The sequence below is a fragment of the Cryptomeria japonica genome, chromosome 5, assembly GCF_030272615.1.
Source record: "Cryptomeria japonica chromosome 5, Sugi_1.0, whole genome shotgun sequence".
Taxonomy (NCBI): domain Eukaryota; kingdom Viridiplantae; phylum Streptophyta; class Pinopsida; order Cupressales; family Cupressaceae; genus Cryptomeria; species Cryptomeria japonica.
In genome coordinates, this window is record NC_081409.1 from 758,545,695 (window position 1) to 758,569,372 (window position 23,678).

Consider the following 23,678-nt stretch of genomic DNA (forward strand, 5'->3'; position numbering starts at 1 on the left):
AAGCTAATAGTTCTATTGAGAAGGGGGTGCCTTTCTCTTTAAGTGTTGAAGGTTTTTTTGTTGCAGTGGGAGATTTTATTGTATGATATTTTTATATATTTGAAAAGAGGATTGTAGAACATGGCTTCTACTTCTCACAAATATATTGAGAGATTTAATAACACTGGATACGAGATGTGAAGATTCAAGATGGAAGATCTTTTGGAAGAAAGAGATCAGTGGTTATCGATTTCACAAGAGACAAAGCAATCTACTATGATCAATAAAGATTGGAAGAAGATGGATAAGAAGGAACCATTTGATTGTGTCTTACAAATTTAGTCCTCTTCAATGTCTCTGCATAAGAATTTGCTTGCAAGTTATGGAAGAGGATATAGGTAATATTTATCAAACTAAAAGTTTGTCCAATAAGTTATATATCTCAAGAGAATGTTATATTCTTTAAAAATGAAAGATGGTGATTTTATTGCATAACATATAAATGCATTTAATATGATTATAAGTCATCTTGCATCAATAAATGTTAAATTAGAATATGAAGATAAATATTTCTTACTTATTTACTCTTTGCTTGAATCTTGGGAAAATCTAATTGTTGTCATTAGCAATGGTAATGCAAAGCCAAAGATGGACAATGTTATGATTTCTATACTTATTTCATAGGAGATGATTAAAAAGTCTATGCATGTTATCTCCCAAGATACCTTGCATGTGTGGGTTAGGTCCAAAGAGAAATGGCCTAGGATGGATAAAAAGAGGGATACATCAAAAGGATGCTTTAAAACCTCTATAAAGAGTAAAGTGTTGGAATTGCAGTAAAAAAGGACATGTTAAGGGATGAAAATTTAAGAAAAGTTGTGTTGATTCCTCCATAGAAATTTCTTCCATTGATGATTTTGATGCTTTATTTATTTTAGCTAACAATATTAGTGATGATTCTTGGCTTATTGATTCAAGTTTCTCCTAACACATGACTCATTACAAGGAGTAGTTCGCCTCTTACAAAGCATATGATGGGGAAAAGGGTTTTCCTTGGTGACAACAACACAAAGAAGATTGTTGGTAAGAGAAAGGTAAAGTTGTGTTTCAATAATGGGTGGATATAATTTTTAATAATATTTTGTATATTCCAAGACTTGTGATAAATCTACTTTCTATATCCAAGTTGAATGATTCTTGAATGGATGTGACATTTGACAAGTCTGGTTGTAGGTTGGTAAGATGGAGTTTAGTGATAGCTAAAAGATCATGGATAAGGACTTTGATTAGGCTAAATGCCTCTACTTTTTGCAACTCTTCTAATGTAACTGGTGTTGAAAATGCATGTATGTTGTGGCACCATGGATTGGGTCATATTGGTGAAAAATATCTTAAGACCATTCTAAATAAAAAGTTGGTTGACAATGTTTTATATTATTCTATTGGTAAAAATGATATATGTGAGCATTGTGTTTGGTAAGAATAATAAATCATCATTTCCTAAGAGAGTTTATAAAGCAAAGAGACCATTAAAAATTATTCATTTGGATGTATGTGGTCTAGTGGATGTTGATTCTTTAAGTAAATTGCAATCTTACACGTCCTTCAATGATGATGTCTCTAGATAAACTTAGATTTATTTTATCCATTCTAAATTTGAACTTTTTACTAAGTTTAAGGAATTTAACCCTTAGTTGAGAAGAAGTGAAATTTTAAGATAAAAGTGTTGAGATTTGGCAATGAGGGTGATTATTGTTCTAGGAAATTTGATGAGTTTTGTAAGCATTCTGGTATTGTTTATAAAAATACCACTCCTTATATACCCCAACAAAATGGGGTGGTAGAAATAATGAACCAAACCTTAATGGAAAGAGTTAGAAGCATGTTAAACAATACTAATATTGATAGATTCTTTTCGGAAGAAGTTGGTACTACTTGTTATTTAATTAATAGATCTCTGTATTCAACTCTTATTGAAAAATCTCCTTATGCAATGTGGACAAGTAGAAAGCCTTTAGATTCACACATAAGGGTCTTTGTTTGTGAGGCTTTTTTTTCATTTGCCTCAAGAGAAGCAATCTAAACTGGACCCAAAATACTAGAAATACATTTTGTGGATACAATGAGAATGTGAAAGGTTATAAGCTTTGGAATACTCTAACCTGTAAAATGATTTGAGGATGCAGAAGAAGAAGAGGGTTCAAAGAGTTCATATATGTGCAAGATGAGCACACAGAGGATCGATTGGAGTAGTACAAGACTAGATTGGTGGCCAAGGGCTACTCCTAGAGAGATTAAATTGATTTTGGTGAAATTTTCTCTCTTGTTTGTAAATTTACTCCTATTAGACTCCTATTGTCTGTTGTTGTTGCTTGTTATTTTGCATGAGGATCTTGAGGAGGAGATTTGAATATTGATAAACTAGTGGTTTTGTTGTGAAAGGCGAAGAACAATTGATTTGTAGGTTGAAAATATCTTTGTATGGTTTGAAAAAGTCGCCCAAGATGTGGTACCCAATGAGGAGTGAGGAGGATCATTGTGTTTATATTAAGGTTATTCGTGATTGGATTCTAATTATTGTCTTATGTGTTGATGACATGTTGTTTATTAGTAACAAGGTGATGATTAGAGGACACAAGGCTTGAATTTCTAGCAAATTTGATGTGAAGCTTGGGGGCTGCAAAATATATTCTTGGGATGGAGATAAAAAAGATTAGGCTCATAAAAATCTTTGGTTAAGCTAGAGTAAGTATGCTGATAATATTTTTTATAGGTTTAATATACATGACTGTCAGCAAGTTGGCATTCCATTTCTCGTTGGTACTAAGTTGAATTTAGACATGTGTCCATGTATTGATCATGATTTTGAGGATATGTCTAAGGTTCCTTATGCTAGTGACATTGGAAGTTTAATGTATGCAATGATTTGTACTAGACTAGATATTGCCTGAGTAGTGAGAATTTTAAGTAGTTTTATGTCTAATCCTAGTAGAGAGCATTGAAGTTTTGTTAAGAGGGTGTTTATATATTTTTGAGGTACATTTGATTACCGTTTGGTTTATCATGGTATTGATGATGTGGTAAAGTAATTTGATATATAAGAATTTGTTAATGCAAACCAGGTAGGTGACTTGGATAGTTCGAGGTCCATTAGTGGCTATGTATTTACTTTCATTGGAGGAACAACATGTTGGATGAGTAAGAGGTAGCCTAAAATTTCTTTGTCCACCACTGAAGCATAGTATATGCCTACTACACATGCCTCTAAGGAGGCAACATGGTTATAGAGACTTGGTATTGGCATTGGTTTTGATTGGAGGATTGTGAGGATCAAATGTGATAGTAGAGTGATATCTATTTGGCCAAGATTCCCACATATCATGCTTGTACTAAGCATTTTGATGTTTAGTATCGCTTTGTGTGAGAAATGATTGAGAATGGTAAGGTCTTGATAGATAACATTGACACTTTAGATAATGTTGCATATTCTCTTACGAAGCCAGTGACCACAAAAAAGTTCTCTTGGCATAGGAAGTCAATGGGCCTTGATCACCATATTTAATTTTATTAATTTATGTCTCTTTGATGTAATTGCAATGTATAATGTCAAGTGAAAGAATATTAAGATAAGGTGATATTAACCTTGCTAATCCTATGTCCTTCACGTGTCTCCATGTTCCTTGTTAAGTGTTTCCTAATATTTGAGTGAAATATTTTATATTTGTGTTTTATGACAATTTGTAATTGCATTCTCAAGAGGTGAACATGTAACAATGATAAGGATAAGACAAAATAGATAAAATTCCCTCTTTTATGTACCCACTTTGGGATATGAAGAGTCATTCCTTGGGTGCCCAAGATTGGAAGGTGAAAGGTTGTTCATTGGGTGATCCAAAGACTCAATGGGAAATTACAGAGCATCCAAGAAGCTAAATATTTGAGTGACAATGGGTTAGGTGCCCATGTTGGAGCCATTTGAAAGAAATTAATATTTTATTATGTTTCATGGCTGTCCACTTTCCTGGGCATACATTTTTGCAAGAGTATTTTTGTGTCTTGTTTTAGGTTACCATTGTGATTTTCCCTCCCTCGATTTGCTATATATTGGAGCCATGTCATAATAGTTTTATATGATTCATTTGAAGGTATCCAAGTGCTTCCAGGATTGGTTGGAGAAGTAAAGTGAAGTGAATCATTCTAGAGATATCTATTTTGAAGATTAATAATATACTCATCTCTTTTTGTGGTGGAGATTTTTTCTTGAAAGAGTTTCTCCATGCAAATTTGGTGTCTCTTTTGGTTGTTGTTTTTTGATATTGTGTTGAATGTTGCATTCACTTTCATATTTGGTTATCTGGTTTTTAGATTCGTAATCACATAAAGAAGTTAATATTGCAAACTTTCTTCATCTTGTTTTCAACAAAATAGAGGCTATTGAGTTAAAGTTTCAAATGGTGGAGCCCCCAACTTCCAAACTTTCATTGAGCACTGTAACTCCCAAGGCCTCCTATTGTGTCTTTGAATTTGTCATATTCTTTAATCTATTATGACTATTTGATTTAGAGAGAAATTAATGAGTTTATTAGGCCTCCTAAGAGTGGGTATGGTGAAATGAAACTTGTACAACTTTAAGATTATGCTGAAAGATACCTCCTTTATATCCACCACACAATAGAATAATAATTAATGAGCTTATTGAAAGTTTCTTTAATTTTTGTTTCATTGTAATAACTAAGAGACCTATGAATCGAACACATGAATTGTGTTATCTCCGACCAATGTGTAGAGACTATAAAATACTTTTGTTGAATTTTAATAAACATATGCCATCACCTAGACATCAACTTACCAATAATTTTTTTTGAAAAATTATATATATTTTTAATAATGAGAGAGACTATTTGTACATTGTATGGTATGCTAGTACTAACATGAAAAAGGAAGAGATAGAGAGGGAGAGTTAATGCAAAAATGAAATGAATGAATGAGTGAATGAAGGAGTTTTAATGACGTCCATGAGACCCAACGGTCTAAGGGACCAGATGCTCCAAATTAGCCCAATTTTAGGTTCTTTTCCATGCTAGACCTTCTCTTGTGAATCTTGATTAAGAGATTTACTATTTTGTGAAGCCCTGACTCTTCAAAAAGCTTGTTCAAACTGCCCACTTTTAGTTCGTTAACAAACGGGCTGTGAATGTCTTCATATGCTGCACCCTCCATAATGAAATGCCACTCTATTTCTACTGCTCTTTTATTACAAAAAATGCATATTCTTTCTTCCCAATCTTCTTTTGGCACCTTCCATCTACTTGTTCACATCTCAAGTGATGAGATCCAGTTCTTAGTCGGACCATTAGAATTTTGGCCTTTCCATTGATCGCGAATCTCAAGTATTCTTTTTCATCGTGCTCCCAAGTAGGGTTGAACTCTTTAATATAGTCCGCTTTTTTCCTACCTAGCTGGTTTATCCACATGTTATTCATGAATTTCTTTAACACCCACTTTTTTTATCTCCCCATTGCTGTTGGGATTGCTATTTTGTTTCTTCCAAGTCTTTTTTCTACAATTTAAGTCCTCTTCGACAATCAAGTTGGACCACCGATGCTTATCCATACTTTCTACCTTTTTAAAGTAACATAATAGACGGATGAGTGCCCAAGCCTCAATATCCATTAAATCATTACTTTCGAGTAAGCCCTAACAAATTTGTGTAATAGATACTTATTTTAACCTAGCCTAGTAAACAAGAATTTCTATTCGTGTTTACTAGGTTGGATTAAAATAATTAACCATTATTATTTTAAATACAATAAATATAGTAAATAATAATAACCTAGTAAACACGAATCTCTACTGTATTTACTGTTGATACTTATTTTAACCCAGCCTAGTAAACACGAATTTCTACTGTATTTACTGTTGGTACTTATTTTAACCCAGCCTAGTAAACACGAATTTCTACTGTATTTGGTACTTATTTTAACCCAGGCTTAGCCAAATAAGTACCAAATAGAGTAGAAATTCGTGTTTACTAGGCTGGGTTAAAATAAGTACCCATTACACAAATTTGTTAGGGCTTACTCGAAAGCAACGATTTAATGGATATTGAACACAAAATTCAGCTGGTACAGGTTTCTATGAAAAGAACTTGCTTCGGAGCTCCGAGAAAAGATAATATTTGGATTTACGGTACAACATGTGTACATGGACGATTGATGTTCTTGACCGTTGATTTTCACGAAACAAAACATTGTATTTAGCACCGTGGCTTCACGGAGAGCTCATGACAGTGTTTGTGAATCAGGAATGACCACGAGCTCACTCTGTACCCTGACTGTCACTGGAAACATTCAATGAATTCAGGTGCTCATCCTTATAAGTACGTAATCAGAGGGCAATTCCAACAGTTTTGGTTAGCTTTATGACTTTGAACTACATTGTAGTAGAAGAAGACAGGGACGTGTGCACTTCAGAAGATTCAGACCTCAGTTCAGTTGCAGAGGAAGAACGAAAAAGGGAGAGTAGGTAAGAGACACCATTGCAAATTGTTTGGTATGGTTTGAGATTCTGAATCGTATTTGGGAGAACTCAATTTTTGGATTGGAGAAAATGAGTTTTCCTTTCCGTATTTTTGAAAAACTAAAATCTGTGTGCTGAGACAGTGGGTCTAGTTCATTTGTGGGTTGAGTAAGTTATTCTGAGCCTAATTTTTAGGCTAAACATTTGTTAAAGGTCCAATTTGTAGGTTAAAAATCTGGCTTAGAGCTGTCTGGTGTTTTGGTTACTCTGACCAGCAGATTGATATGGGCGCATTTAATCTGTAGGTTGAACAACTTGTAATATAGTTAATTCGTAGTTTGAAGAAACTGGCCTAGAGGTGTTTGCGTTTTTGGTAACGGAGCCAGTGATTTTGCCTTCTACAATCTATTGGCAAGGTTCTATATCATTTGTAGGTTGATGGACGTCTTATAGGCCTACTTTGTAAGTTGCAAAGCTGGACTTCAAATTGTTTGCGCATTTGGTTAGTATCAACAGTATACTGGAATGGATGCGAATTATTTGTAGATTCAACAACTTAAAGCAGATTTAATTTGTAGGCTGAACAACTTTTAATAGGCCTATTTTGTAAATTGAAAAACTGGGCTCAGTGTTATTTCCAAATTTGTTTAGGGAACTTATAGATGTGACACGATAGTATATTAGTAAGGGCTTATTTTATTTTTAGGTGAGCTGGCCAAAGTTGTAGGATGAAAACCTGGGCTTTGCATTGTTTATATACTTGTTGAGGGACCCGATGTGTGTGCTGTAGACAATGTATGGGAATGCATTTGATTTGTAGGTTGAAGAAGTGAAGTTAGGTCTAATTTGTAGGCTGAACAACTTGTAACTGGCCTACTTTGCAGATTGAAAATCCGGGCTTAGATATTTTCTGACGTGGTTACCGAACCAGTGGTGTGTCATCAACAGTCTCTTGCTGTGGCTGTGTAATGTCCCCTACCAGTAATGCGTAATGTTCCCACTAATTGTACACAGTACAGAAAAACTTCCTGATTGAAATTAAAACATAGACTCAGAATTACAGTAAATTATTTATTCTGTAATAGTAAAAATGAAGATAATATAAGCAGAGAAAATAAATTCATATTTACTTGATACGCAACAGTAGAAATAAAGACAGTAATCCTAGAGATTTCACTCAGTTATAATGATCTGGAATATAAATTAAAAGAAAAATCAGACTAATTGGAAATGTTTCTTTTTCTCAAAATAAACATCAATATGCCTCATAGAAATAAAAGTTATAAAACAAGATAGAATAATGCTTAGGAGAAGTTTGTTAATTTAGAACTCAACCATGTTTATTACCACGAACAGTTTCCAATTGCCCAGCGAGACAGCGAAAGGTAGAGGCGGTTCATCATGCCAAACCCAAGCCCAAGAGCGGTCTTTTGCCCTCCTGGCCTATTAGCTCATCTTTACTCAATAGGTGGAGTACTTGGGTGGGCAATTGACCCCCCTACAGATCCACTGATAACCTGGACAGTACAAACTAATTCGATGGTTTACAAAACATGATTGTTTGCTGTTGAACTGTTTAATTTATGTTTTTATTAGTTCTTTCTCATTTAAAGCATTCTCAGATGACCTGGTACAGTTTGATACACAGGCGGTAATTCACATTAAACTTAACTACTGTTTTCTGTTTTAATATCATATTTCAATAAGTATATGCTAATTTTCCGATCACAGTATCATTATCGGGTTATAATAGTTTGGTTGTAAACAGTAGAAAAAGAACACTTTTATTTATACATGAAAATATCTTAATTATTTTCCAGATCGATATCTTCCCTTCATGAAACGCAGTAACACAAGTTTAATTCACACGATATAGGAAACACAGACAACAGATTTATACATTTCTTATTAGCATATAGAAATCGTAACTTTTCCGTTGTGGATTGAATGCAACGTATGGATATGATTTCACATAATATCGGAACTATGCCGTGTTAATTCCTGAGTATAGAATCATACCTGGTGCAGTTTGTCGGCACTTCCTTCAGTCTGAGAGTCCTTGATTCTAAAACTCTTGTTCCTTTTCCCGTTTTTCCACCCCTCTTGTGAATAAGACATGGGCGGATTTTAAACTAACCGCGTCAAGGATTGTGTCTCCTTATGAAAGTCACGCTTCCCGTTGAAGTCACAATTAAGAGAGTCGTGCCAATTTAAGATAAATTCATCAACCATCGTTTAGGGAAAACAATAATTAATCCGTTTCATTTAGTTACTTCAATATCTTAAGGTTTGTTAACGCAATTGTCATGCTTGCAAACTCTTTAACATCAGACATAATCATTACGGTGAATAAATGAGCAAAGAATAAAAATACCATAATCAAAGAATATGTAATATTCCAATCTGAACAAACGATCTAGTACATTATTGAGCTTTTTGTCCTTAAACAGAAATTGTACTAATGACAGAATGAAGAATACATCAGTTTTCTTTATACAGTTTTTATAGGGACATGACGGGCTGTATTTCACTTGTAGGTTTAAGTATTTCACTTGTAGGTTTAACAACTTGTAATAAGTATGATCCATAGACTGGACAACTTTTATTAGGGCCAATTTGTGGGTTGAAAACGGGGCTTAGAGTTGTTCTTGTATTTGCTTTCTGGGACAGTATGTGTGTCATCAACTGTTTATTTGTTTGGGTCTATGTGAATTGGTATGAATTGAACTCAGTATGAGACTGAACAGGAGTGACAATGGAAGTGAGGAGAGGACAGACAGGCTATGCCCTTGTCGCTTCAAGAAATGCAATTATTTCAGAGAACAAAGATTTAGTTCAATCTAACAACAGGGTTACATGAAAAATATCTTCCTCTAAAGGGCTCACGTTTCATCTTACCTATTAGGTAGAAATTTAGGTGTAAAACTATGTTTTGTGAGGTTTTAAAAACTCTCCTCTTAGGAGATTTGAGGCTTCTTTACAGAGGAGTTGATATGAGTGTATTATATTTATACTTAAAAAACTTAGTAGCAGATTTAATTTGTAGGCCAAAAATTGGGGCTTAGAGCTGTTTACTTCTTTCTTCTACATTTCCTATTGATGGCACTAGCAATTTATTTTGTTATTTGGAAACCTTTTTGGCATATTGCTTCATTAGAGTCTATAAGTTGGGCCTATTGAAAAGAATTGTAGAACAAAATTGTTCTTAGTTATCCTAAGAAAAGAAAAAATGCATTAAAATTCTCTATTTGTTCAAAGGAAAAGTGGGTCAAGATTTCTTAATTACCTTTATAAGCATGTTGGTTTAATGGAGTCTAAAATTAGGCTTCATGACATTGACAAGAATTATATTCAAATTTGATCTTCAACAAAGGGAAAAAAAAAAGGATGGGCAATGCTTTTAAAATCTCTTCTCGTTTTTATTTCCCAATGCCCTGGTCATAGGTAAGGGAATGATGAAATTGTTCTGTGGAATAAAATAAGAAGAAACTTCTTGAACATACAATGAAGTCAACTAGCAATATGTTATCCCCATGGCCCTCATTTGGTGGGTGTCTAAATAAGTTCTGGTTCAAGGCCTAGTCTGCTTCCTATTGGTCTCAAATTTCTACATTGAACCATAGAGGCATGGGTATGCTTAACCACTCCATTATACTTTTCTTCCTATTTCTAAACATATGAACACACGGTCCCTTCTGTTGAAGCTACAGATTTTAACTTATATAATTTCAATACTATTTATATAATATGCATGGTTAAATTTTTATCAGTGTTTTTAATATTCATTTATGAATCTTGTAATACTTTTTCCTTAATTTACAAATATTATTACAAATTTTTTATTTTCACATACTGTATACCTGTTTTTGAAAATTGGCATGTTTGTATAGTGTCATACATCCACTTCCTCATATACTGTTTTTGAATAGATGGTTTAGCTGTATCCATATGCATCTCTTGGTAAATATCGTTTGAAATGGTTTTCCTGCATTGAACTGAAATGGTCTTCTTAGATAGCTGTTTCTATTACTGCAATTTTGTATCGGGAGAAAATTTCACTTTAGTATGGCGTGAAATGGTATTTTGCCATTTAGACTGAAATCTTACTAATGTGAGCTGTTATATATAATTTAACCATTGTTTGTCTTTTAGTTCTTGTTTTCTGGGCTGCCTTGAGAAAAAGAGGAAGAGACAAATTTTATGCCATAGTGTAGATGCTTTCTGATTTCATTTAGGAAGTTATTTTAACACTTATTTGGGTTAAGTTTTCTTATGGGATATCTAGAGGAAGATGACTTATGGCTTGTTGATAGGAGGGTAAGTGGTGCCTCTTGCTGGAAGAAGATACTATAGCGTTTATAAAGAATGTAGAGGAAGAATTATTACTAAACATGCACCAACTTATCAAGTTAAATCGAGCATATATCCTTATAAAAATATTCAACATGCAATAGGATGCTACTCAAGATCGGATTCTTAACATGCTATAGGATGTTGCTCTATATATTTTATTCCAAATAAAATATGCCTATGAAGAAATGAGCACCTTTAGAGATAAATTAACCTGTAATGGATGACTTTGATGGTACCAAGAAAAAGTTCAGTGATAGCTTTTAATTGTTGAATAGTTAGTTTTGATTAGCAAGTTAATATGAAGGACATCAAAACCTTGTTTTTCAATATGTGATCTTATAGTGCATTTTTTTGTTCTCAATTTTCAATTTTTTTTCAAAATGAAAAAAAAACCATAAGAACAGTCAGAATTATTGAAAGGAAATAATTTGTGTGGTTGCACATGAGAAAGTATAAGAAAGAATGATTTTATTTCAGATTAATGATGTTAGGAAATGATTCTCTGCATGGTCACATGATCAAATAAATTGTTCCGGAGTTGAGGTAGATTTGGTGGTTAACCTAAAAACTTGATATATAAAAGAACAAACATTTTGTAAATAGTGCACACTCTCAATTAGTATACATACTTCTATATTTTCATTTGCCCCTTATTGTTTGTAATCACTGTAGTCTTCAAGATGGCATTCGAGTTGTATTCATAGAGGGGATGTTGAGAGAGAAACTCTTAACTTTTTCTTTACCTTGCAATTATAAATTATAATAGCTAATATCACCATAAGAACTTAGAGACTCTTCTTGTAACAACACTGTTGTGCCTGAAAATTTATATTCATCTCTTGTTTACAACTCACAAGTAGTTCGAGTGTAAGAGACTTAATGTATACCAGGAAAGGTAGAGCTATACTAGATTAACCTTGGTTTCATGCTGGTATCATTTTGTAGTGTTTCTTGTCTGAACTATTTGAGTGTGGAACTAATTAGTCTCTTACTTTAAATGCTTTGTTTTTAGGTATGTCAGGAATTATACTATTTAAGAGCCAGCTACAAGAATATACACAGAAAGCATCTTTACCACTACCAGTTTACGAGACTGCAAAGGAAGGGCCTCCACATGATCCCAAATTCAAGGCAACTGTGATTGTCAATGGAGCTAGATATGATTCTACTTCAAATTTCTCTAGTATCAAAGCTGCAGAGCAAAGTGCAGCGCAAGTTGCTCTTGAGGATTTGCTGAAGAAGCCAGATCAAGAGAAAGGTGTTTCTAGCCAAGTAGTAAGTTTTCTGCATCCTTAAAGCCTGATGTATCATTGGAAATTTCTGAGTAATAACCATTCAGATAATATGGCTTTTTTTAATATGAATCCCTCTCTTTATGTTATTTGAGAGACTATGAACGAAAAAGCTATGCATCAAACCTATTATCAGGGGTACGGTGAAAATACAAAAATCTCAAACCTTTGTACTTGCAGAAAAATTACTTTCTTTTCCACCCTGCTTTATTGCCAAGAAATACAAAACTTTCTTCTGTATCCTGCTTTTAACAAATATATTCCTAGCTGAGCAAGCATCAAAGTAAATAGGGCATTGGTTCACCTGTCACAAAGCTCCACTTGGTACTGAATGTATTCTCCTGGCTAGCAATGGTTTATAGGAAAAGACTGCTTTCTTGCGATCCTCACTGTGGCTTATTCTGGAAAGGCATGAAGCTTGCAGGGCTTCATTGGTTGAGCAACATCAAAAGCCATAAGATGGTCCCTCTTCCTCGTACATTTTTCAACAATGTCCATGAACTATTCAAACCTTCTCATGTTAAAGGCCTTGTGAGGTTGTTGTAATACTCCCCAAAGACTTCCCTTGCCTCAGGGAACTTATCAATTATTAAATTTTCAACTTTGCCCACTGCATAGTTTGCAAGAAAATCTGCTTTTTGATTAAAATCTCAGAAGCATTGTTAGAATGAAAAATATTCTAAGGCATCCAACAGGGGCCAAGCATTGTAATATATTTGAAAACTTCCAGTTCTAAAAATGCCTTTTTTCAATGGCATTGACAATTAGCATTAGTCACCTTTGAATAGTATCAGAGAAAGACCAAGATATCACAAACCTGTAGCCCTAGCAAGAGAACCTGCACTTCTGCTTTGTTGTTTGTTCCATCACGATTTCTTTGAAGCTGTATGAACAAGAGAGCTTGCTTCATCCTGAATTATGCACCTTGCACTAGAGAGACCCTGGTTGCCTTTGAAGGCTTTGTTAAATTTAATTTTGGTTGTCTTGGTGGAGTTAGAGATAAGCATTTACCTATTTGGGGACTGGGAGTAGATTTAACTTCAGTAGCTCCATAATCTAGGGTAATTTCCAGATTAGATCAATTTTTCAAAATTTCCAGATCCCAAGAGGAGAAGGATTTATTCTTGACTGGTTGATTCTATTCATCATTACTGCAATTGCAGTCTCTACTTTGACCAAGGAGGGGACAAAAAGGTTTTTTTTCCCAAAATGCTCTTCTAGTTCTTTCCTACCATAATTCTCATATCAGCATTGAGTGGCAAATAATTTTGAAGTAGGAGAAAAACTTTTGTTCAACCCACAGCTAGGACTCGAAGAGATCCAAAATATTGTTGGATAAAGCACCCAACCACCCCAACCTGTTTCATAACCAATTCTAGCATGCAGCGGCATAAGGACAGCTAATGGAGAGATGTCTGATGATCCACTAAATCTTTTGCCTCTTGACAAAGAATACACTAAGAGTGGATCCTGTTGTCCTCATTTTTGTTTCCAAAAATGAAGGACCACTACGATGAAATTTTTATGAAAAAATAAAAATTATTACTCTATGGCACGCTTCCCGAGGCGGAATTTTGACTAATCCTTGGACTGGCTTAATCCTCAGTCCATTCTCGAACTACGTTTCAAATTTCGTCCAATTCTGGGTTCGTTTGCTATGCCTTTCCTTCAATTTCGGGTTTTAAAACCCAGACTGCAGGTGGAGAATTTTCTTCAAACTGCAAGTTTTAATGATATTCATTGTTGTGGTCTTTGTAGGGGAATTTTTGATCACTTACGTGTGCATTTTTTTATTACAAATATGTCACTTGTAATTTATTTTAAGTTTCCCATTTAATGTTTTTATCTTTTTGTTGTTTTTTGGTCATTTTAGTTAAAATAGGGGTTCTTTAGCTCAACTGCAAGTAAACTTGTCATTTGTCCAAAAAACCCCTACTTTAATGGTTTTCACATGTAATAGGGATTTTAAATCCCCATTACATGTGTGCAAGTGTTTAATACTTGTTGTAGGGATTTTATTTCCCCCTTACAAGTATTTTTAAACTTGCAGTTTGTCTTTTAAAACCCGATTTTAACATAAAAGTTCATTTTTGACAATTTTAAACTTGTCATTTGTCCAAAAAAAACCCGATTTTGGCTTAATGAGTGAAAAAGTGAGATTTTAAACTTGTTGTTTTATATCCAAAACCCGATTTTAAGCATGAAAGAGGGAAAAGTGCAAATCGAACTTTGTTATTTTGTATCCAAAACCCGATTTGCTCCCTTTTGAAGAAAACGAACTTGCCATTTGTTTTTCAAAACCCGAAATGCAAGAGGGAAGCGATTTTAGACTTTTTCAAAGCGAAATTTGTGGAGGAATCGTTGGATGAAGGAGGCGTTTTGGGTTTGCATCCTATCTTCTTGCATTTTTGGACATCTATAATGCCATTTCAAGGACAAATTCGCTGGTTTTTACCCTAAAAACAGCAACCACGTTTTTTCCTAACGTGAATCATTAATGCCACGTTTTGAGGGGTTGAATCTTTAACATCTTGCATACTCCTAAATCGTTTTGCCCTTTTCTACCAAGGCGTGGAGCATGGAATTGGTTTCGCATCATTTAATGGTTCATTGAATGAATATTGAATACCACGTTTTTGGCAAAAACGTGATTCTCTTTGGCTGCGTTTTAAACCTTTGGCATTGTTTCCTCTTCAAACACCTTTGGTGTTATTGCTTCAGCAAATACCTTGATCGTTTTGCTTCAACAAACTTGAAATGAACACTTTCATTGGCATTTTGCTCCTCCAAGTTTAAGATTGCTGCCATTTTTGGGGGCATTTTCACAAAAACGTGATAAGGGTTTTAATAGTCCAGTTTTGCTTCTTCATCTCAAGAAATATTGCATTGTTGGAGAAGCATTTTGATTTTCCAATCAAGGTATGTTCTTCTTTTCTTCTCTTCTTTTTATTATTTTCATGTTTTCTTCATTTTTTCGTTATTTGTTGCATTCTTCGCATGTGTCGTTTTTCCCTTAAAATTGGTTTTCATGAAAGAAATCTTCCCTTTGAAATGCAATTGTTAAATTGCATTATTCTTCTCAAAATTCCATCTTAGCTTGTATTCAGGATTTTTAATCTCGATTACAAGTTCGCTGGAAATTCTTGTTCTTCCCCTACGGTTGAGGAATTTAATCATTTTTGGTTAAATTTCCAAGCTTGAAAAATGTGAAATACCCCTCTCTTGCAAATTCGGGTTTTGAAAACCGGATTACATGTTGAAAAGATCTTCCCATTTTCATGAAAATGACTATCCCGGATATTCCCATTTCTATCCATTCACGTTCTCCATATCCGCACTTTCCATTTCCATCATTTCCCACAAGTCAAAATCCCATTTTTCATCCGTTTCTCCATTTTCGAATTTACAAGTATACTTGTATTCGGGTTTTAAAATCCCGATTGCATGTATGTACTTTCCAACTTGTATACTTGCGAAAATTCCCCCAAGATCCGAAATTGGTCAAAGTCAAGATTTTCCCATTTCTACATGTCTTCCCTCTTCTTCTCACAAAACCGTGAAATTCAGAGATCAAAGTTTTACCCATTTGAAAAAAGAAAGAATGATATTTGCAGCTGATTATGATGTGGCCTTAACCCTTTTAAGTCTTCATCACAGCATTCCAGGTTTGCAATCAATGTCAGATTTGCCGGCATCGCCAACTCCAAAGAAAATGAAATACAAATATGACAAATACCAGAATGAGGTTGCACCTTCCCAGGTATCTTCTCCATTGGATCGCATCAGGGACACAGAAATAGGGCACGTTGATATGGCAGAATTCATTCACAGGGTAGAAGATCCACAGGATAACAACTTGCAGCGGCTGTTGGACAGCCATATCCATCATGCGTCTTCTTTCCCAGTGGCTGCCCTAGAACCTGAATTTGTTCTTGCATGCGCCCATCATTTTGACAAAGAGTCAAGAGTCATAAAAAATGATGATGGTGAAGCCATAATTCGTCTTGATGCGGATACAATCGAGAAGGTCTTCAAAATACCTCCTGCACCTGTTTATATGGAAATCACCAAAGAAAGTGCAGCAGAGTATTATGTGAAAAGAGAAAAAGATTGCAAGCGCCACATCAATAGGTGGATTCATGAGCCACGTCCTTCCTTCTCAAGATGGGCAAAGTTGTACCGTTGTGATTTCAAGTGGGAGATAGGAGACACCATCACTCTTCTCAGCAGAATGTTAGGCCTTGAGCACTCTAATGTCTTTGAGCCATGGATGTATCAATTCATCATGTTCATACGGCAGTCGCATCACATTTCATGGGGTGAAATCATCAGCGATGCTTTGTGCGAACAGCTTGCAGCGGTTCCTACCACTATGACCACCTTTATGAATTCTTATTTGGTATATTTAGCAGCATCACTTAGACACTTTCCAGGTCTTTCTACCAAGGGTGATCGCTCGCTCATACCAGTTTGGGAATATTATGACCAGCTGCCTTTGAAACCTAGCAGACTACATTTCAGAAGAGTTCAAGACGCGTTCTTTGGATATTTTATGTGTCAGTTTGACATGGATCTCAGAAATAAACGAGTATCAGATGAGGCATGGGTCAAGGTATCTGAGTATGGGTGCTTATTCCTGCAATTTCCCACCTTCACCTACATGAGGATTGGGTGCTATGATGGACAACCATACATGCTTCCAAGATACCCGACCGATAGGATAATTCTTATGGAGTTGGGAAGACAGATTATGGCTGTTCATACTCTTCAGTCTGCTAGACACAAGGTTGGAATGGGGATCTCCAGCACAAATCCATTGAAAATTGGTCGATACTCCCTTGTCACATCTGTGAAGGCTAAGGCCATGGAGGTTGAATTGCAGGAAATCAAGCTTAAGAGGTTCAAAACTAGAGCTGATTTTGATTATAGAGGTATGAAGGAAAAGATCAAGAAATCCTTTGTGCATGTTCATCGCATTGAAGACATTTGGGCAGATCTCCGCACAGAAGCTGAAGTTCTGAAGATGGATTACTGCAGGCTCACTGTTGAGCAAATTGTTGACTTGAACTTGGCAGATATCCCACAAGGGATGATTGATGACGGACGTATACTTGATCCTGAATACACTTCACGGAGGGTTGAGGAAGCTCCACTTCCTTTGATCCAATGGTCACATAAAGAGTGCGTCTCCATTCTTGACAGATTTCAGCCTATCTTGGCCAACACTAACGCATGGTTGAAAAGCAATGCTGTTAGACTTATCAAAATCAAGGTTGGTAAAGAAGATGATTCTACAGGGCCTCTTGGACGGAAGTCTGAGATTCAGATTGATAATAAGGAGGGTGCTTCATCTTCAAGCACAAGGATCAAATTACGAGTTAGTCGTGCAGTAGTGCTTCCACCTGAAGAAACAACTACTCGTGGGAAGGAGAAATCACGGTTCCATGTTCAGGTGGTCGATCTGGATAATCCAGAAGAGGGGCAGCAATCTGATGATGCGCCTAAGTCTCCAGTTCTAGACACGCCTCACGAGGTCATTCCTCCAGTTTCCATTGAGATGCCTCTTTCTCCTCCTGATTTGCTCATTGATGAGTCTCCTCAGAATGCAGTTCCCATTTCAGCATACGAGCCTTCTCCTGATCAACAGCGAGAAAGTGTGTTGAAAGTTCCTGAAGATATTCCCATTTGCATTCAGTTATCAGAAATTGACACTTCCACTTCTGGTTTTGAAGAATTCATGAGGCAATCTTCATGTCCGTTGGTAACTGAGCAAAACATAGTCGCTATTCAAACAGATATTCCTCCCAGGGTGACCATGGTGATTCAAACAGAAACTGCTTCTCCTTTGCCTACAGCTGCTACAGGAAGTGAGTTGATGACTTTGCCTCCATGGCTTAGTTCTTTCACCCCGAAAAGAAAGAAGCAAGAGATCTCACCTGATGCCTTTGACTACCAGCAACTCAAACAGTCCAGATCTAAAGTTGCTAAGAAGGCGAAGACTATTTCCAGGGTAACTGTTGATAGCAACAAGATGAAAGTAGCTGAAATTGTGGAACCTATTGCAGATAAACCACTTGATGAAATGTCAGCTGCTGATTATAAGGTTACAAAGGTAGAATTGGGCAAGCAAACACATGAGGTTATTAAACATGATGCTCAGTTTTCTGTTGCTTCACTAGTGCAAAGATGTGACGATCTTCTTGCAAAGAAAAACAAGCTAGAAGAAGAAAATCGACAGCTCATGGCAGCCATCCATAAAATCACAAAACCTGCTGCCGAAGGGAGTAACTCTATAGGTTCTTCTGGTTCCCAAGAATCGATTCGTGGAGTGGAAAGAGCTGCTCAGAAAGTACAAGCACTGGATTCCTGGGTTGATCAGCTTCATGATCAATGCGTGCAAGTGATAAAAGACATTTTTCAAATAATGTCTAAGCTGGAAACCATTGAGGAGAAATTGGATCAGACTTCTAACACTTTCAAAAAGAATCTGGAAAGTGTTGAGAAAAGTCTGGCAATCTGGCGTACCATGCCCCAACAACAGCTCAATATCCCGCAGGATCACGCCATCATTTCTTCCAAGGTCATGTACTTGGAATTCGAGGAACTCATGGAAAACAAAACTCTTGTTCTTAAATCCCTCATCGAAGAGATCAGCGATGCAAGGAAATTCCGGGATGAAGTTTATCAAGGTATTGTCTCACATTGTGAAAGGGCCTCTTGCAATATAGTAAGTCAGGATGGAGAACTAATTCCAGAAGAAGAGGTTCTTGCGGATTTACAGATGAGGATTCACGGTGAATGGAGGAGTGAACAATTCTCGGCAGTTTCAATTCAAACATTGATGAAACACCAAGCCTTTTTGCATGAGATTCAGTCCATCTTGGATAAAGACAATTCCGCGCTTCTCCGCTGCCACGACACTATTGTGAAGACTATGGTAGTTGCTAAGAACACTCATGAACCGAATCCCGAGGAACTACAAGCAAGCATCCGGAAGTTTCAAGGATTCATGTCTTCACAAAATTCAACTTAAGTGTTTTTCAGCACTTAGTTGAATCTTCTCTCTTTTTGTAATTTCTTAGTTGTAATTTTGTTTTAACAAGATGCATGTAAAAGCAGTTTATGTAAAATGCAAGTTACACATTACCTGTACTTTTGTAATTACATGTAAGGTAACTACAAGTTGTGTCCGATTAGGACTGTAGTCTGAATAAGTCTTAGTTAGTTAGAGTAACTCTTAGTTAGTTAATGAAGTCTCAGTTATTTATTGAATGAGTCTTGGTGGTTGAGAGAATCTCTCAAGTTAGTTAAGATCCTCCCACCTTTTTCTCAAGGCTCCTATTCTATAAATACTTGAGAGGTCCATTGTAATATATATCTTTTTGAAAGCAAGCCAAATTTACAGCAAGAAGTCTTTGAGCTTATGTATGTGAATTGAAGGTTTTGAAGAATAATAAAGAAGGATTACTCAAGTTTTGAGTCTTTGAGCTACGTGTTTGAGTTTGAATCTTTTATTTCTTCTATGCAAAGTGTTTCTAAAGGAGCTTAGTCCAATCTGATTTGAAGTCTTTGAGCTGCAAGTAGAGAAGATTAATTAAAATAGGAAACTCTCTTGAAGGAGCAGCAAGTCTTTGAGCTTGCGTCTGTTTTTGAGAAAAAATTATTTTGTGATAAGAAATAGCAGCAAGTCTTTGAGCTTGCATTAGTTCTTGTCTTTGTGTTGTAAGAATAGATTATTTCAATCTTTGAGCTGTTATCTTTTATTCGTTGTAAAATTTAGTATAGCAAAGGGTAGATAGGACTTCCAATAGTCAAGTCTTTGAGCTTGATATTGTTGTCCCGTCCCGAAGGAAGTGACCGAAGTCTTTGTGCTTTCAGGAAACTTCATTTCCTTTCTCTTATTTCACTTGAAAGTGGTTACTGCTGTTATTCAATCGCTATCCTTTTCTGTGAAGAGAAAAGGATATTGTCTTTCTTGAAAAAAGAAGAAAGATTGCTGTCCCATCTCATTTTATTTTCCAAGTTGTAGTTAGATAGGGGGAGCCTTCCCTTAATTAGGAGAGTTTTTACTCGTGTGCTGTGGTCGAAACCACAATTTTGTATATTTCCCCAAGTGTACAAAATTTTCAACCAACAGATCCTCATGACCAAGGATGAAAAAATCAGCAATAAATTGTTTGACTCACGGTTTAGTCAAAGTTGGTGCAGATTTTCTGCAAAAAAATGGCATAGAGTTTCTACAAAAAATCACAGAAAATCGCATGTAAAACATGAAAAATCACAGTTAAAAAAGCGTGTATCATTTTTAAAGGAAAACTTTAATTTTTGTAAAGCGATATAGACGTGTTTTCATCTGCGATAGAATGTGTTCATTTTCAAGTGGGAGAGAGGGCATGGGGATGCCGACGGAAGGAAAAAATGAGGGTAGGGCAGGTTTACGATTTGTGCATTTCGTTTTGGTTTACATCTTCCATAGCTCTCACCCTCAGACCTGTAAACAAATACAAAGTTATGAATCGTTTCTCAAACACTTCTTGTATCTCTCTCATTGACCGTCCTCAACATTTCCCATGCTTTGAAATGGCACAAGTGTAGATTAGTTCCATCCTTGAATATCGAGTGTGGCAACGGCTGCATCTGCAAGGGTTGTTTTCCCCATACCTCCAAAACCGTGTAAAATAACTGCTATTGCTACATTTGTTTCCTTCTCCCATTCCAGAAGTCGAATTACACTATTCACTTGATCGTCTATCCCAACTGTGTATGGAATTAATTTTAACAGTTAATTGCTACATGCAATATCAATTTTAATAATATAATAAATACCAGTTTTTCAATTGTTAAATTACAAAATACAAACCATTAAAACATATAAATCATTTTTATAAATTAATCATTTAAAATAATAAAAAATTAATCATTAACAATTACAAACCATTAAAAATCATTTATACAAACTATTAAAATTTAAATCAACCATTTTATAATTTTTTTATGTATTTTTGAATGTCTGTCACCAAATATTAAATTTCAAAATTCAAACCTAGTAAGATTCGCCAAATATTTAAATCTGCAAACGACATATCTATCATGAAAGATTCAAATTGCAATCTGTTTGGTACTCAAAATTTACATACAAGACACAAATTTCTATTTGATCTCTGCACAATTTACAATTTACTCAAATGACTTTGTTATTAATTTTTTATGTTGACTTTCTCTTTTGCTAGGTTTCTTTCGTTTTTTTATAAAAGACAATGGCTTCTACAACTAGAGGTGGTGGGAGAAAGAGGGATACTTTATGGAAACATGACACACCAGGTAGAGTGCAAGGAGAGGTTATTTGTAACCATTGCATGAAATCTATGACTGGTCGCACACACCAACTCAAATATCACCTTGCACGGATCATTGGAAAGAATATTATGCCATGTGACAATTGACTTGAAGAGGTTGAGACGAAGGCAAAAGAAAGGCTTTTATATGAGCAAAAGAAGGCAGATAAATAGAGGACAACGGAGGCAATGGCAGCACCAATGACAAATTTCAGTTCTATAGGATTGGGAAGTTTGGGGGTGGGCAACAATATGTCTAGTTATTTCATTCCTTTTAACACTACTACTATGCAACTTGGATTGCAAGGTACTTCATGGAGTAAGGTAGTGCATCAACAGGCAAATGTGGCATGTGCTAGATTTTGGTATTACAATAGTATTGCGTTTGGTATTGCTTCTAGTCCATATTGGGAGCAATTGGTCACTACATTGACTGTGGCAGGTAAGGGGTTCAAGGCCCCAAATTGTTATGAGTTGAGTGGGTTATTATTGCAGGATGAGGTCCAAAACACACTACAACTAGTGGAACAAAAAAGGAGGATTTGGTAAAAGGAATGTCTGCACCATTTTATTTGATGGATGGACGGATGGCAAGAATAGGACACTTACCAACTTTCTAGTTGCTTCAGGGGCACAAGTTTTTTTTAAAATGGTTTGATGCCTCAAATGAAGGACACTTACCAAATTTGTGCAACATGTTGGATGAGGTGGTGAGAAAAGTGGGAGTGCAAAATGTTATTCAGTTTGTGACAAATAATGCAGCTGCATATGTGGCAACCGGCAAACTTCTACAGGCTAGGCATTTGACATTATTTTGGAGCCCTTGTGCTGCTCATTGCCTTCACTTGCTCCTTGAGGACATAGGGAAACTAAGTTGGGTGAAGAATGTGGTTGAAGATGGAAGGGAAATCACAAAGTACATCTTACAACCACACATGGGTCTTGAAGCTTATGAGACAACACATTGATGGTAAGGATCTTGTATGTTCAGGACTCACACATTTTGACACTAATTTCCTCAACTTACAGAGCATATTAGGTGTATTGCCCAACTTGAAGCGGATGTTTGAGAGTGAAAGATGGTTGGAGAGTCCTTATTCTAGGAAGTTTGAAGCAAAGAAGGTTGTGAAGACCATTTTTGATTATAGATTTGCCAAACACATGGAGGACATCATCAATGTAATTTTTCAAACTTCGTATGATGATTTATCTTTTAATTTTCTAATATTATACTTAATTGAGTTTTGTTAAATTTTTCATATTTAGTTGTTAGAACCTTTGGTGAGGGTTCTACAAATGGTGGATGAAGATAAAACCCCATAGGGTATCTATATGAGGCCATGGATAAGGCCAAAGAGGCAATTCAACACTTGTATGGGTGAGACAGGACCAAATGTGAACCCATATGGTGCATAATTGATCTGAAGTGGAACCGACAATTCCACCAACATATTCATGCTATTGCCTACTATTTGAACCCCAAGTTTTTTTCCTCCCCCACTTTCAAAGCAGATGCAAAGGTTGAAGTTCGCTTGAACACATGTATTTAGACATTAGTTGTTGATGAGAAAATTCAGGACCTCATACTTGATTAGTTATAGAGTTTTAAGAGGGAAGAAGGGCCATTGTTTTTTTCACCTATTTGCGTTTGTAAGAGAGACACTCTGCCGCTAGGTAAAAAAATGTGCTCTTAAATTTATCTTATCATTTATTTCAATCTTTACCAAGTTATAAATGGCAATTTTTTATCCTTGCAAATTTGTGGTGGGAAGATTCTGGTGCCACAATGCTTAATCTTCAAAGGCTTGCAATCCACATATTATCTCAGCCTTGTAGTGCTTCTTGTTGTGAGCGCAATCAGAGTGTTTTTGAGGCCATTCACACAAAAAAACGCAATAGGTTGACTCAAAAGTGCTTGAATGACCTTCTATATGTATAGTACAACCTTCGATTGTATGAAAAGAGGGTACAAGGGCAGGGTTCACATGAAGCACCTGACCTAGATGACATTGATCCATTTTTAGTGGATGAGATTGCTGAACCTGATGGTGCTACTCTTGATGTTGATGTGGAACCAGTTTTCACTAACAATCACTTAGCTGAGTTGGAGAGGGAGGCAACTGAGTGGGCAGAAAAAGTGGTAGATGTGAGGAGGCAGAAGACGAGGTTGGTGATCTAGCAGAGGCAGTTTCCTCACCTA

The 23,678-nt window shown here is 35.8% G+C and overlaps 1 protein-coding gene across 2 annotated transcripts in view; it reads left to right on the forward strand.

Annotated features, from left to right (window-relative positions):
* Positions 1–6,056: 6,056 nt before the first annotated feature.
* The window catches only part of LOC131036499 (uncharacterized), a 90,388-nt gene continuing 72,766 nt past the window's right edge, over positions 6,057–23,678 (forward strand). For both annotated transcript variants that reach the window (XM_057968398.2, XM_057968399.2), the window contains exons 1-2: positions 6,057–6,504; positions 11,864–12,126. In XM_057968398.2, coding sequence (XP_057824381.2) covers positions 11,866–12,126 — 261 coding nt within the window. In that variant the 5' untranslated portion in view covers positions 6,057–6,504; positions 11,864–11,865. The remainder of the gene's footprint in view (positions 6,505–11,863; positions 12,127–23,678) is intronic.